Source organism: Phasianus colchicus, chromosome 5 (assembly GCF_987193195.1).
Source record: "Phasianus colchicus chromosome 5, bPhaCol1.hap1.1, whole genome shotgun sequence".
Classification (NCBI taxonomy): Eukaryota; Metazoa; Chordata; class Aves; order Galliformes; family Phasianidae; genus Phasianus; species Phasianus colchicus.
The window spans coordinates 44,830,154-44,844,845 of NC_143440.1; the positions used below are offsets into that span (position 1 = coordinate 44,830,154).

Below are 14,692 nucleotides of genomic sequence, written 5' to 3' on the forward strand. Positions count from 1 at the left end.
TTTCAAAGGTAACACCATTTCTCTTGCACTGATTAGCATGCTATTTGTGTTACAGCTCATTTCATCTAATGGATACCTGGTTCTTGAACATAGAATCAGGTATATCTGCTCACATATTCAGTGCCTCCAATTTCATTCCATTATTTATGTACTATCTGCCTTGGAAGTAAAGAAGATTTTACTTTTTGTGTGTCTAGTAAGGTACATGTATGAAATTGGAACAGAAAACACAGAAGTTATTTTATAAAAAATGTGCTCATACATTATATTTTGGAATGCCTCACTAAAGTTAGGAAGACGTTTCTCTTTTGACTCAACAGTAGAACTGATATGATACTGTTTTCATCTTACTGATCGTTATTATTGGTTTAGTTATTTACAGTAGTATTACGTGTGTGCTACAGTCTGTAAGTTCACATGAGGAGGGCATTGCTTCTGCATAAATTCAGAAGGAATCTCTAATTCAAGCAACTTAACAATTGGCAAGAAAGCAGAAATGGAGCAACAGAATGAAAAATGATCAGAGATCAATGCCCATAATGAAATTTCTATCATCTATTACTACTCATATGAACACACAAAGGCAATAGAAAATAAGGGATCACTGATAAAATATATTGAATAAGAGGATTTATCTCACTACAGCACTGCTTGGATAAGTGTATATAAAGTTACAGGAGGCAAGAACATCTCCATAAGCAGTAACCCAATGAAAGAGATGGGGAGGGAGGGAAGAAGGAAGGAAAGGAAAGAGAGGGAAAGGTAGATGTGTCCACAGTGATAAATGCTACCTTTTTCTTCTTCTCAACAATTGGAAAATTCTCTGATGCTGCTAAAGCACATACATACAAATTCTTCACTAAAAGTCAGCTGTAGGCTTGAATAGTATTTTCAGTCTGCCAGACTGAAGTTCATGAAGCAGACCAAGTTTTATTCTTAACTCAATTTAGAAAATTGTTCAAAAGGAAATAACTAATTATTCACGTTCATTTTATCTTCTTCTTCTTTTTTTTTTTTTTTTTACTATATATACACAGTTCTCAATTGTTCAGAATTAAATCTGGTAGCTAATTAGCTAAAAACTTAAATTAAAAATAATTTGCAATATAAAAAAGAACACTATATGAAAGTGAAACAATAAAGGAAAGACAAATATACTATTAATTTCTAAGAAACAAGCATTATCCACCATAATTTTAATTAGTTTCTACATATGTGAGATATTTTGGTCAGCCAACAAAAGGCTGTTGAAAAATCAAATGAGTACATTTCACAATAACTGGATATCAGAGTCAGTTCTTTTCTATCTAAGCCAAAAAGTACAGAGTTGCGTTTCCTAACGAGGGTGACTGGGAATCAACAGAGTTTTCAAATATTTTAAGTATTCTATGCACACATACACATGTAAATTAATACACCCAACTTGTCAACAGTAAAGCTTCAAAGGCTGTTCTTCAGAGCTACACTTACAGTCAAAGTTCTTAAAATGCTGGCTGAAACAAATGAAGTTTCATTGATTTTTAAATAACTTGAGATCTGAAGTTTTCACTTTGTCTTTTCACCAGAGAGCATTCTTCAGGCGAAGTACAATGGTGATACTTCATCTTGTCCGTGCTTCATTGCACATTCAAACTCTTTGAAGCTGATGCGCCCATCAGAATCCTGATCAACCTCTCTATAAGAGAAAAGAGATCTGGTTTTTAAAACCCAAAAGACATTACGTGAAACAGACATACTTATTGTAGGCATTCAACACCAACATTGTTTTGAAGAGCTCAACTCCTACACATGTGAATTCTATGCAATGAACTGGAATACACATTTGCATAGCATATCTCATTTGAGGAGTCGAAAGATTTTTAAAAAGAAGTATCATTCTGTTTATTCAAGAGGAAGCAGAAGTGAATTACAAGATGACAATGTGAATTCTACAAATTTAGCACTTTTAGCTCAAATTTAGCTCTTCTACATCCTCCCTAGTTCCCCAAATTCAGTTATCTGGGATGGAGATCCTCAGAGTTCCACAACACAGCATAAAATCCAAGACTTCTAGGTATAAGAATCATAAGCTTACATTTAAATTTCCCCAAATTGTCCTATAAACTTTTGCATACCTCAAGCAGCTTATTTTGAAAGAAAGATTGCGTTAACAAGCCTAATAGTTGTAGCTGTAAGAAAAAAATGGTTTTTTGCACATCATAGAATCATAGAATCACAAGGTTGGAAACAACCTATAAGATCATCTAGTCCAACCATCTTCACACTACCACTGCTACCACAAGCTACCAAACCATATCCCGCAGCTATGAGTATATGCTGAAGTGCATATTCTAATGCTCAAAGAAACACCTCTGAAAAGAAAAACAACTTTTCCTATTTTTATCCCCATGATATAAACTGATTCAGTTAATGTCATTAACACACAGGTCTAGGTTTTGTCAAACACAGTTTACAAAATTTGATGTAGTGACAGACTAGGCTGACAGAATAGTCTTCTGTAAAGTATTTATCTTAGTTCTGTCTACCTTTCTTACCAGAAACTCAGAATTATACAGAAGTTAACATTAAATAATTTAAAAGCTGATGAAATCTTGGAGTTCAAAATCTGCTCATTGTCTCAGAAAATATTTTGTTTATAACATTATGCAGTCCAGCATTCCATTATTGATCTGGAATAACATTTTTAATTATTACTGATAAAATTTGCAGATGACACAAAAATTGATGGTATTATAGTTCTGCAAACCTTGCCATCACAATTAGTCTTCAACTGCAGTATACCTACTATCCTGCAGCATACAAAACATGATGCATATTCTACATAGATTAAAAGGAAAACTTCAAAATAATCCATGCTGTTTAGCAGTAGCCTCTGCTAAACAGCCTTTGAATGCCCTGGAAATTTCAAAGGGATTCTAGATCCTGCAGAGGTAGCACAGCATCTCAATATTAAAGAAAGCCTCACACAAAGAGAGGGGATGTACAATTCTATGCACATATGCTTAAACATATGCTAGAAACGAACTTCTTGTGACATGAAACATTCTCTGAACTTGGTCAGATGAACTTCAGACCTCATGGTGCAATAGTGAACCCTACAGGTCCATAAACCTAAGAAATGGCACACAATCATTGTGGAAATATGTAAATGAAAGTAATTCTTTCAGTTTATTGTTGGCTCTCAATCAAGACTAAATTATATTCATATTCTGTTGCTTTTCAGGTAATGACAGGTTTGGGATGATGATCACCTATGTGTCTTGGTGGACAGCACGACAACTGATAGTGGATCCTTTCAAATATCGTATGCTGTAATACCAACAAACACAAACACTCACCAGCGAGGGACAAATGCAGGTCGTAATTACAAAATGGAGATGCTGTCTTGGAAAGCAGTAACTGAAAAGGGCTGAGGAGTCATAAAAAGTAATCAAATGAAGATTACTTCCTACTGTGATGCTTTACATAAGAGGGGAAATATGATCCTTGAATGTGTAAGCAGGATAATATCTAAAACAAATACAACTGATTTTATTTCAGAATACAGCATTAGGAAAATTCTGAGGAAATATTGTGTCTAGTTTCTGCTACCCACACTTCAAGAATGATCCTGAGCAACTAAAAAGAACTGAGAAAATAACTGCTGTAAATTACATTCTGGAAACAATGCCTTATAACGAGACATTAAACACTCAGTTCAAAAAAAGATTAGTGAACTGATTCTATCAAATCAAGACCATGGGTATCTCTCCAGGGAAAATATTTCAGATAGTAAATATCTTTTAAAGGAATAAGGAAAGACATGATGGTAGACACCAGTTGGAAACCAAAGCTAGAAAAATTTACATCTTAAATTAGGTTTATTTTTTTAATAAAGCTGACAAGCTATTGAGATAACTGAACTATGGGTTATGAGACAGTTTCTCTCTCTTGAAAATCAAGACTACGTAACTTTCTACAACATATATTCTAGTCAAAAGGAATACTAGGTTTAATTACTTCAGGACAGACTCACACCGTGGTGGAAATCATTATTCTTTGATTTGTATTGTATGTACCTTCATTATCTGATAAATTATTTAAGCATCCTCTATCAGTATCAGAGCAAGATAGGCATTCTAGAGAATATCTATATTCATGGTTATAGATAAGTAAAATGAAGCCCTCCATGAAATTCTAAGCAAGGCTTAAGAACCTGATGAGTTTTGTGATTGAATAATACCACCAAACTTATCCACTGGTATATTCTTACACAAAAGACATTGGAGATGATGAATGATGATGCACGCTTGTCTTGTTTTTACCTGTACATCCCTAATTGTATACTGATGCTTTTCAGGCAAGCAGAAACCCTGTAAGAAGGTATATGAATCTGCACAGAGGATCTGTTCTGGACTTCTAGCCGTGGCGTCCCTGTTCATTGCAGGGGAATTGGGCTAGATGGCCTTCTGAGGTCCCTTTCAACTCTCAGGATTCAATGATTCTATGAACAGTTTAACCATCCCAGGCCAGTCCATCCTCTTACCTCTAACAGCAGCCATCAGTTGGGTATGTATGGAAGAAAGGGGAATATCCAGTGATATTCCCTTGATTTATTTTCCCTTGATATATTCTCTGTACATTCATGGATTTCCTAAACCAGACATGCATGTGTGTATGTAAATATTCTTGATGCATTTTTATTGCATGATTTTTTTCTAGCAGCTTTTCAAACCCATGTGAAACCCACGGCTTGAACACCTGTTCTATGAATAAGTACCTCATCTTGTTTTTGAATGTGCAAGTGATTTGTCATTCCCATATTTTCAAGGGTTAACCACCACTGGAGAATCTTTCTAACAGCAACAAAAAAAACTATTATATTTTAATGACAGTACCTATTACTATAATCTGTGTTATTTGCAAGTAAATTATTTCATTCAAAGAAAATGAACAGATTCAAATACCTGAGAGAATGTATAATAATCAAATAGCAAAGTCTATCTTTTTTTAACACCATACGGTATTCTCAAAATTTAATTCTGAAAGATCAATTCACAAGCATTTTTGGTTAGTCTGTCAGTGTTAGCTGACAATCTGGCTAAGCCAAAGTTAGTAGGAATTTTGTAATTAGCTTTCAGGAGGCAAGGATTTCAACCCAAATCCTGGGTTAGTTAGAATCATAGAATCATCAAGACTGGAAAAGATCATCCAGTCCAATTGTCCACCAATCACCAATATTTCCCACTAAACCATGTCACTCAGTACAACACCTAAACATTTCTTGAATATCTCCAGGGCTGGTGACTCCACACCTCCCAGGGCAGCCTGACCACTCTCTCAGAGAAGTATTTCCTAATGGCCAACCTTAATCTCCCCTGGTGCAACTGAGGCCATTTCCTCTAGTCCTACTGCTAGTTACATGGAGAAGAGGCTGACCCTCACCTCACTACAACCTCTCTTCAAGTAGTCGTAGAGAGCAATAAGGCCCACAAGTATGCTCTTCTCCACACTAATCAATTCCAGTTTTCTCAGCTGCTCCAAACAAGACTTGTGCTCCAAACCTCTCACCAGCCTCACTGCCCTTCTCTGAACCTGCTCCAGGGCCTCAATGTCTTTCTTGCAGTGAGGGGCCCAAAAATGAACACAGTACTCAATGTGTAGCCTCACCAGAGGTGAGCACAGGGTGGTGATCACCTTCCTGCTCCTGCTGGTCACACTATTTCTGATCCAAGCAGGATGCCATTGGCTTTCTTGGCCACCTGGGCACACTGCTGGCAACTGTTCAGCTGAGCATCAATCAATACTCCCAGATCCATTTCCTCTGCACAGTCTTCCAGCCACTCTGTCCCAAGCCTGCCTCATTGCCTGGGGCTGTTGTGGCCAAAGTGCAGGACCTGGCACTTGATCCTGTTGAACTCCATCCCATTGGCCTCAGCCCAGCTATCCAGCCTGTCCAGATTGCTCTCTAGGGCCTTTCCTACCCCATTTATGTTCACTACGTATGTCCTCAAATGAGCTTCATTTAGAAGCTCATCTTGAAAAATGGCCCTCTTCTTTACATGGTGTTTGCTCTACATTCCAAAAGCCACCAAAAGACTCTTAGAATTAAGTATTACTTTCTGAACAGCCTTTCAGCAGAGATTATCAAGATATGCTGGCTGATATATGACTAATAAACCAGTAAGTAGTTAGCTTTTGTGATCTGAAGAAATGCTGTCTTTATTTAAATGTTATGGATTTTTGAAACCTTGCCAGAAGTAATCTAAAAGTTGGAATGGCCTTGGAGTGTTAAATTTTCCTTTTTTTCCAGCTGAAACCAATGACACATTCACTCTTATGATTATGAAAATACTTTGTCACAGCATATTGATCTTTATTTCACAAACTACTACTCATTTAACAATTTTAGTATAGAGATGGTTCAAGGTATGTGGTGCTGTGGGTAGATTGTGTGATCTTTCATTGAAAATTGAGTAATAATCACCATCACAAGTTGCTGACTGTGAGATATAAATTATTCTCTTATACAATTAGGTAGTTGAAGACTCCCCAAATCACCTAAGTGTATTTTCATAGCAAACTGGATTAGATAAATGGTACTTCCCATCTGACAGGAATATTTTAACGTAAATCTAAGTAGAGTAAATGAATAGCTTAAAAGACTAATGTCGGTATAAATTGCCTCTTGAAGTTTCATGTTTATTAATTCACGGAAATTAGTACTTATCAGAAAAGTATCCACATGCAAATACTGCTTACTCGTTTATAAATAACTGTATGTATTAAGCAGGCACTCAAGCTTTTTCCCCACCATCCCTGAAACAATTCACACATGGTCAGATTTTGCAGATCCTAAAACAAAAACACTCACTAAGAGCAAGAAATACAGTATGTCTTCTTTTTGTATGGACTATCACAAAAACAGCACCCTTCAAATAGGCACAAAATTTGAAATATTCTTTATCTGGTTTATATACAGTTTCTCATTAACCCATCCTATCTATCTAAAACATGCAAAAGTAAAGATTAAAGATTTTAATTCTGCTCTTCGTTCCCTAGATAACACAGTATCTGACCTAAGTGGTAAATCAAGAAATTGAGAAAGCATTTCTATCACTCAAAAGAAAGAATAGGGAACGCACATCAAAACCAGCATAGACTGCCACTGAGTTGGCTTTCAACTCATTAGTTCAGTAAAACAAGCCCCAGAAGTCATATAAGAGCCAGGATAAATTAAACTCTGTTCAGATCACTGATGCCATGGCCATACATCATATATATGCAAGTGAGTAAGGTGGCTTAAAACTTGCTTGGATTTCTCCACTACGAAAACATAGTTAAAGATCATTAATTATACAGCAAAGGGTAGATGGTCCTTGCTTTGACTTTGAAAGAATTGAAGTTAAACCATAGGGAGAAAGTTTTCATTTACTCTATTTTTTGGAGACAGATTATTATTTATTGGCTAACATACAACTTTAAAATGCTCATGATACATTTAAATGAGTAAGGCAGCATAAGCAGTTATCACAACTAAATATGAAGAGACAACTTTTTGTTTTTAAATATATGTAAAATTAGAAAATTGAGAAATTTTAACCACTTATTTCCTAATACTTTTTTGGGAGTGCTGAGTATAGTTCTTTCATGCTTAAAGACCCAGCACCATTTAGGTCTTACAATGTCTGCCTTAACTTCATTCTTCTGACCCGGGTGTGATAATCCAAAGCTCTTTTTCTATTAAAATAACTTTTCTCATTTTCCCTTCTCTTTAAGGAATTCTAACGTGAACATCATAGGGAACCTACTCAGGAAACCCATGGTGATTTTACAAGGAGAAAGCACTCTAATAATCCCATTGCCTTTTTCACTAAGAACAAAATAAGTTCATAATTTTGATTAACTCATGTTTTCAAGAAAGTAGAAGCATTGAAGAAATGCAACTTGCAGTGTGATCCACAAATTTTCCTTTACAGCTCCTCTACTATTTCTGACACTATCCTTCCTCTGTCACAGACAGAAAATCTGGAATAAGTTTCCAAGGGAACCTGTTTCCCATTAAAACATAATCACCCACTGCATGTGCCTTGGTGATAAAATTTTACAAATTATGTTTGTCTTCTGTATGCAAATTATATTTAATTCTACTACTGACATCCTTTTTTCCTACTTTCACTTGCTCTGTTCTCCCAGCCCTCTTGATTCACTGTGCTTCTAAAGCAGTCTGGGTAAGTGACATCTGGCTGTCATTCTGTTGGCTCTCATTCTAACTTATTCCTTGTGACTTAAAGAACACCAGAAGATCTGGAGGGTAACATGTTGCCTGTCTGCCATGAGTCAGAGATGACTGATTTACTGCCTTTTGCCTCAGATTCAATTTCAAGAGCACTGAATTCAGAATTATCTTCTATTTCCCCATTTCACTGACTGAAAATTTCAAACCTCTGTTCTTCCTTCTGGAATTACAGTACAAATAATAACTTCAAAACCTTAAAAATAAGATAATTTACAAATATTGCTCTGTGAAATGCACTTGCTTACTGTTTGGTCATAGGTTTATACGTTAATATTGGCTCCAGTACAGAAGGATCATAAAGTAGAAAAATGTGTTGCATTAACTGTAAAAAGATTTTTTTTTTTCCCTTGAAAACTGCCTATAGAATGAATAATGAAATGAACAGAACATTCTTTTAAACTTTCCAAAGTACCAGCCTGTGATACAGATTCATAGAAATGTCCCACATTATTACAATATAATTCCAGAGCGTAAGCAGAAATTACTTGACAGTTATTTAAAAAAGAAAAAATTGAAAACAAAGCTAGAATATGCATAAATTGATCACAATTAATCTCAATTGTTACATGAAGAAGTTTCCTCAGCCAGAGCTTTAAATTGATTATTTCTTTTACATTCAGATTTTACTGCTATTTATTTGATATTTAAAAATAAAACTGTCAGGGAATAATTAAAATAAGAGTCAATACATTCACTGCATTAGAACCAAAGCTGTGCCACTGATTGAGCAGTGAGAGTAAAACTTACACTTCTTGCAAGGAGTCCCTGCCAAGGATAAAATGACCCACGAACCGAAGATTCAAGGATGACAGCTTCTTCAAAAAGCTGCCCTCTCTTCTGCTTAACCAGCTGGTTCTTCCTGTTCATAGTGCTTGCTTCTTTGTTGATGGGATTCCTGCAGAGCTCCACAGCTGTTTGGTTACTAATGCATATTAATTTCACTTCCTTAAAAACCTGATGAGAAAAGCCATTCTGAAGTACTGAAGAATTATGAAGATACCTCTGGTTTTGCTTCCTGAAACAATGTGGTACTAGAGTACTAGTAATCAGAAGCTTCAGTCAGATAGAAGAGTTTAAGGAACCGTTTGAATTGTTAGAATTACATTAGTATTACGGTACAAATGTGCTTCACTTCACCTTCAGTTGCTCAGTTTTTACAAATGTTTTAAAGTACAGAAAACAAACAAATCACTAACTGTGGGGACAATTGTTCCAGCAGTACGTTACATTCAGTTGTTTCTTTCCTGGAAGAAATACTGCCCTTTTTTTCTGAATGCACTGCTTGACTACTTCTCTCAGTAATTGTAATATACCTTACAATATAGTAAAGTATAGTCTGTTGATGTCTAGTTCTCTATCTGCAATATTTTTTTATCTTCTTGTACAATTTCCCTGATTTTCTTCTCCCTGAACAGTAGAAATAGTCTTGGACACAATAGTTTTGCCAATACTTGTCGCTTCTTTCTTAACAGAATCACAGAATTGCCAGGGTTGGAAGGGACCTCAAGGATCATGAATCTCCAACCCCCCTGCCACATGCAGGGCCACCACCATTCCACCTAATGCTAGACCAGACTGCCCAGGGCCCCATCCAATCTGGCTTTGAACACCTCCAGGGACGGGGCATCCACAACCTCCCTGGGCAGCCTGTTCCAGTACCTCACCACTCTCTCCGTAAAGAATTTCCCCCTGACATCCAACCTATATCTCCCTTCCCTCAGCTTAAAACCATTTCCCCTTGTCCTGCTGTCAACCAGTTAACCAGTTGTCTTTTCTGAAGTCTTTATTGTTTGATCCCAAAGACAAAATGTGTATCCCTTGAATGTATCTCAGAAAAGATCTACTGAAGCCTACAAGCATCTACTGACAAGTGAAGTAAGAAATGCCTTGCAGAGCTCAAGAAATAACTACCGTTTGGAATCGCTATCAAATGCTCCCATTTCTAGTGGAATTACTAGTTAGCAGCTGTAGAAACATAGTTAATAAATATTTTTATCCCTGACTTGAAATCAAGCATAATTCATTATATATGACATGTTATAATAATATATACTATTATAATTCTATACTACATGAAATAATACATAATAATATTTCACAAGCAATACATAACACGTAATCTGTAATGGTTATATAACAATACAATACCACATAACATTATCATTTTAATTATTATAATATGTAATATATAATTGTGGGTTATTCACAGAAGGATGCAACCATATATAATGTGGAAGGCACAGTGTTTAGATACAATAGTCTGAACTGTGCATTAAGCTTGCAAGTACAAACAAAATCAGGTCTTACAGAGCTAAAACTAGGAGCCTAGGAAAAAGAAATGCAGATAAAATCCCTAATGGGAGGCTTATCATAGAAAGGAGATCATAAAGAGCTTAGGAAATCTTAGTGGAAAAGCAACCCAGTGTGAGCTTTTGAGGAGTAGTCAAGACATAAATAGTGAACTCTTTTTGTGATACATAAATAAGGGAGCAGCATTATTTACTCTGTAGATGTGAAATGTCATGGTTGACATCAGTACTGAAACACTGCATTCAGCTCGTGCCTGATTTTTTTTTTTTTTAAGAATACTTAAAATGTTAGATGATGCAGAAACCTAACCTGACAACAATTATTTGAAATGAGAAATTGCCTGAAGGAGTTCAGTTCCTCCATTTCCATCAGATGCTGTTGATATGACAAAAGGCTTCCTCTGTGCAGAGGATATTTCATAACAAAGAAATGGTGAACAAAAACAGTCATAAGGCTTAAGGAGAGATTAAATGAAGAATAAAACAAAAATGTATAGGAAAATATGAGTCAAATTATATAGCCATATAACCTGTAATGTACAAAATAGGATAACATCTTTTTAAGATCTTTAAAAAACAACCATACTTATGTCAAAAGAGTTCAGCTAATTCCTCATCTCTTCCCATTTTACTAAGTGTAACTGTATTAAAACCATCATCCTTCTGAGGACTGGATTCCTAATTCTAAAGCCTACTAATTTTGCTTTAGAGTGCCCAGTGAAAGCACTGAAATTGACAAAGAGAATGTCTATTGTCCCCATAGCACTAACTCATCAGCAGAGAAAAAAAGGGAGTTTAAAAATTAAATCTTTAGATAAATCTAATGCATTCCATGTTTTCATCCTGTTGTCTACCAGCAGGTCTGAACAGATTTATTTGAAAACATGAAATACCTTACTTCATGGCTGTTTTTGTCGCTAATCTTCATCTTCTGCTGTTGCTTAAAAGCCCCACTTGGGCTTGAGGTCTCACTTAATGAGAAACTATAAAATAAAAAAAAACAAAGCCCAGAAAATGAGCTTATACCTAAAAAACCAAGACATTAAAAAAAAAAAAAGCCAAATTAGATGAGAAGTGGTCCATTCAAATACTGCCTAAATTGGGACTTAGGTTAAAACTTTCCAAAACTCAACATGGCAAACAGACAGCCATGAGCTGCCAGGTCTCTGAGATGTGTGACTGGGCATTACCTTGCTAACCAAGGTCTCTGTGTATCAGCCGCTTACCCACAAGTGCACGCAGAGATGGTAGATGCAGAGGAGGGCATGTATGCACCTAATGCCCAGCCACGAACTGCACTTTCCCCATATTCCCACATTTAAATAGTTAAACATCACCAAGCAACTGAATTTAACATAACAAGATGGTATCCAAAATTTGCCTCCTCCTTATGATACCCTAACATTATTGCTGAAAAAGAACAATGCTAGTTCACTAGTTAAATTGCAGGCTGGGGGGAAAAAAACCATACAAATCCATGTATTTCATGTTTTTTCTTAGTACTTAGAGCTGTGCTCTCAGATCTTGCAAGCTAGATAGGATCAGATCTAAAAAGTTTTATTTAAAAGGTGTAGATTGAAAAAGTAGAATAGTACTTGTGTTCCAGTACTCATTCTTCTAAGTCATACTTCAAACAATGTTCTAGCATGGACAAAGCAGATACTCTGCAACTTGAGATCTTATCTTAATAAAAAGATTAAAAGTTGAGTATTGAAGGTCATGGGCATATCAATAGGCTAAGAGGTGGCAAGTTAAGCTCTCCTATTTGTTCAAAGCTGAAAACCCACAATATGAACTTGGAAAGTAGTAGCAAATGTCCTCCTTGATAAATGATGCAATTTTCTCATGCTCTCAGATGTCCAACTTCCATGAACAATCTGCTTGTTTCTTATGCTTCCCAATGCATATCCGCTCATTTGTGTGCAGCTGCCCTAGCACAGTTTGCTTCCCTGAGCTTGACAAGTAAAGATACACTTGATGGGGTAGCTCTAATTGCACAAAACTGAGTCCAACGTCACATTCACAGGATATTCTTACTCAATCTTGGTTACTATATACTTGTTCCCTACACTTTCAACTGGATACTAGCAATCACTTAAACCTGTCATAATCTGAATTTATTGCAGAACAAGAAATAGGAAGAGTATTCCTGTTTCTGCCTGTCACGGAATTAACTGGATCAGTTTATGCCCGTGACAGGGGGCAGTATGCCCCTGCCCTCCCCACCCCCCACCTGGGCCCACAAAATGGGAAGGAAGGGGGAAAAGGAAAGAAACAGCGGCAACAATCTATGGAGGTAAACTTATTTTACTAACTATGATATCGGAATACAAAATAATACAATATAATACAATCTAATTGAAATTGAGACTAATGAATGAAATAAGATATGAGAGAGAGTTCCCGAGACCGAGTCAAACCTGAAAAAGCTTGGAACGGCTAGGAAAGCACCCTCCAGCACCCACTGCCAGGCAGTAAGAGACCGCCCCCCCCGGAAGGGTCAGATCCCGTGACTTCCGCAATGTATAGGGATAGGTACGTAGAGTTAGAATATTAACACTTCCAGTACACGATGTTTTGATGTTGAATACTGAAAGTCAAATAAGCAAAAACCAAAACCATGACATTCCACCCCTTATTCTACATCACTACATCACGCTTAATATATATATATATATACACACATATGCAAACAAACAAAATGATTACAAATGCATCACACGCACACGTTTATATACATGGAATTACTGTCTGCACTCCCCCAGCATCAAGTTTCCTTGTGGTACACATTGAACATCCCCATTTTCCTGCATTACCCACCAAGTGGATCCAGGTCCCTGGGCAAAAACAGTACCGCGGAGAGGTTTGCCCTTTCCAGAAGCTGGAAGAACCCAAACTGCTTTTCCCAACATGCTCTTTACGTGTACAACAGGGACCTTATCTCCCTCTACGGTATGTAGAGAGCTGGATTGGGTAGGACCATCACGATTGATCGATCCTCTGGTATTGACTAACCAGGTGGCTTCTGCCAAATGCTTCTCCCAGTGCTTAAATGTTCCGCCACCCATTGCTTTCAGCATTGTTTTTAACAACCCATTGTATCGTTCGATTTTACCAGAAGCTGGTGCATGATAGGGAATATGGTAAATCCACTCAATGCCATGATCTTTGGCCCAAGTATTTACAAGAGAATTTTTGAAATGAGTCCCATTATCTGACTCAATTCTTTCTGGGGTGCCATGTCGCCAAAGGACTTGTTTCTCAAGACCTAATATGGTGTTTCGGGCAGTAGCATGGGGTACTGCATATGTTTCAAGCCACCCAGTGGTCGCCTCTACCATGGTAAGCACATAACACTTACCACTGCGGGATCGTGGCAAGGTGATATAATCAACCTGCCATGCCTCCCCATATTTATACTTTTGCCATCGCCCTTCCTCCCAGAGTGGTTTCATCTTCTTGGCTTGTTTGATTATAGCACATGTTTCACAGTCATGAATAACTTGTGCAATAGCATCCACAGTTAAGTCCACCCCTCGGTCTCTAGCCCACTTATATGTTGCATCTCTCCCCTGATGGCCCGAGGTCTCATGAGCCCACCGAGCTAGAAATAATTCACCCTTGTTCTGCCAGTCCAGGTCTATCTGAGCCACCTCAATTTTGGCAGCTCGGTCCACCTGGTGGTTATTTTGCTGTTCTTCAGTAGCCCGTCTTTTGGGCACATGAGCATCTACATGGCGCACCTTCACGACCATATTCTTTGTTCGGGCAGCAATATCTTTCCACAGTTCAGCAGCCCAAATAGGTTTACCCCTTCTTTGCCAGTTATTTTGCTCCCACTGCTGTAACCACCCCCACAAAGCATTTGCCACCATCCACGAGTCAGTGTAAAGATAAAGCATTGGCCACCTCTCCCGTTCAGCCACATCCAAGGCCAGTTGGACAGCCTTTACCTCTGCAAATTGGCTTGATTCTCCTTTCCCTTCAGTGGCCTCTGCAACTTGTCGTGTGGGGCTCCACACAGCAGATTTCCATCTGCGATGCTTTCCCACAATACGACACGATCCATCAGTGAACAGGGCATACTTTCTTTCATTTTCTGGTA

General features: G+C 37.3%; 1 protein-coding gene across 1 annotated transcript in view; it reads right to left on the reverse strand.

Moving 5' to 3' along the window:
* Positions 1-1,573: 1,573 nt before the first annotated feature.
* Positions 1,574-14,692, reverse strand: part of EFCAB11 (EF-hand calcium binding domain 11) — a 64,073-nt gene continuing 50,954 nt past the window's right edge. The window contains exon 6 of the mRNA XM_031593108.2: positions 1,574-1,675. Coding sequence (XP_031448968.2) covers positions 1,576-1,675 — 100 coding nt within the window. The 3' untranslated portion in view covers positions 1,574-1,575. The remainder of the gene's footprint in view (positions 1,676-14,692) is intronic.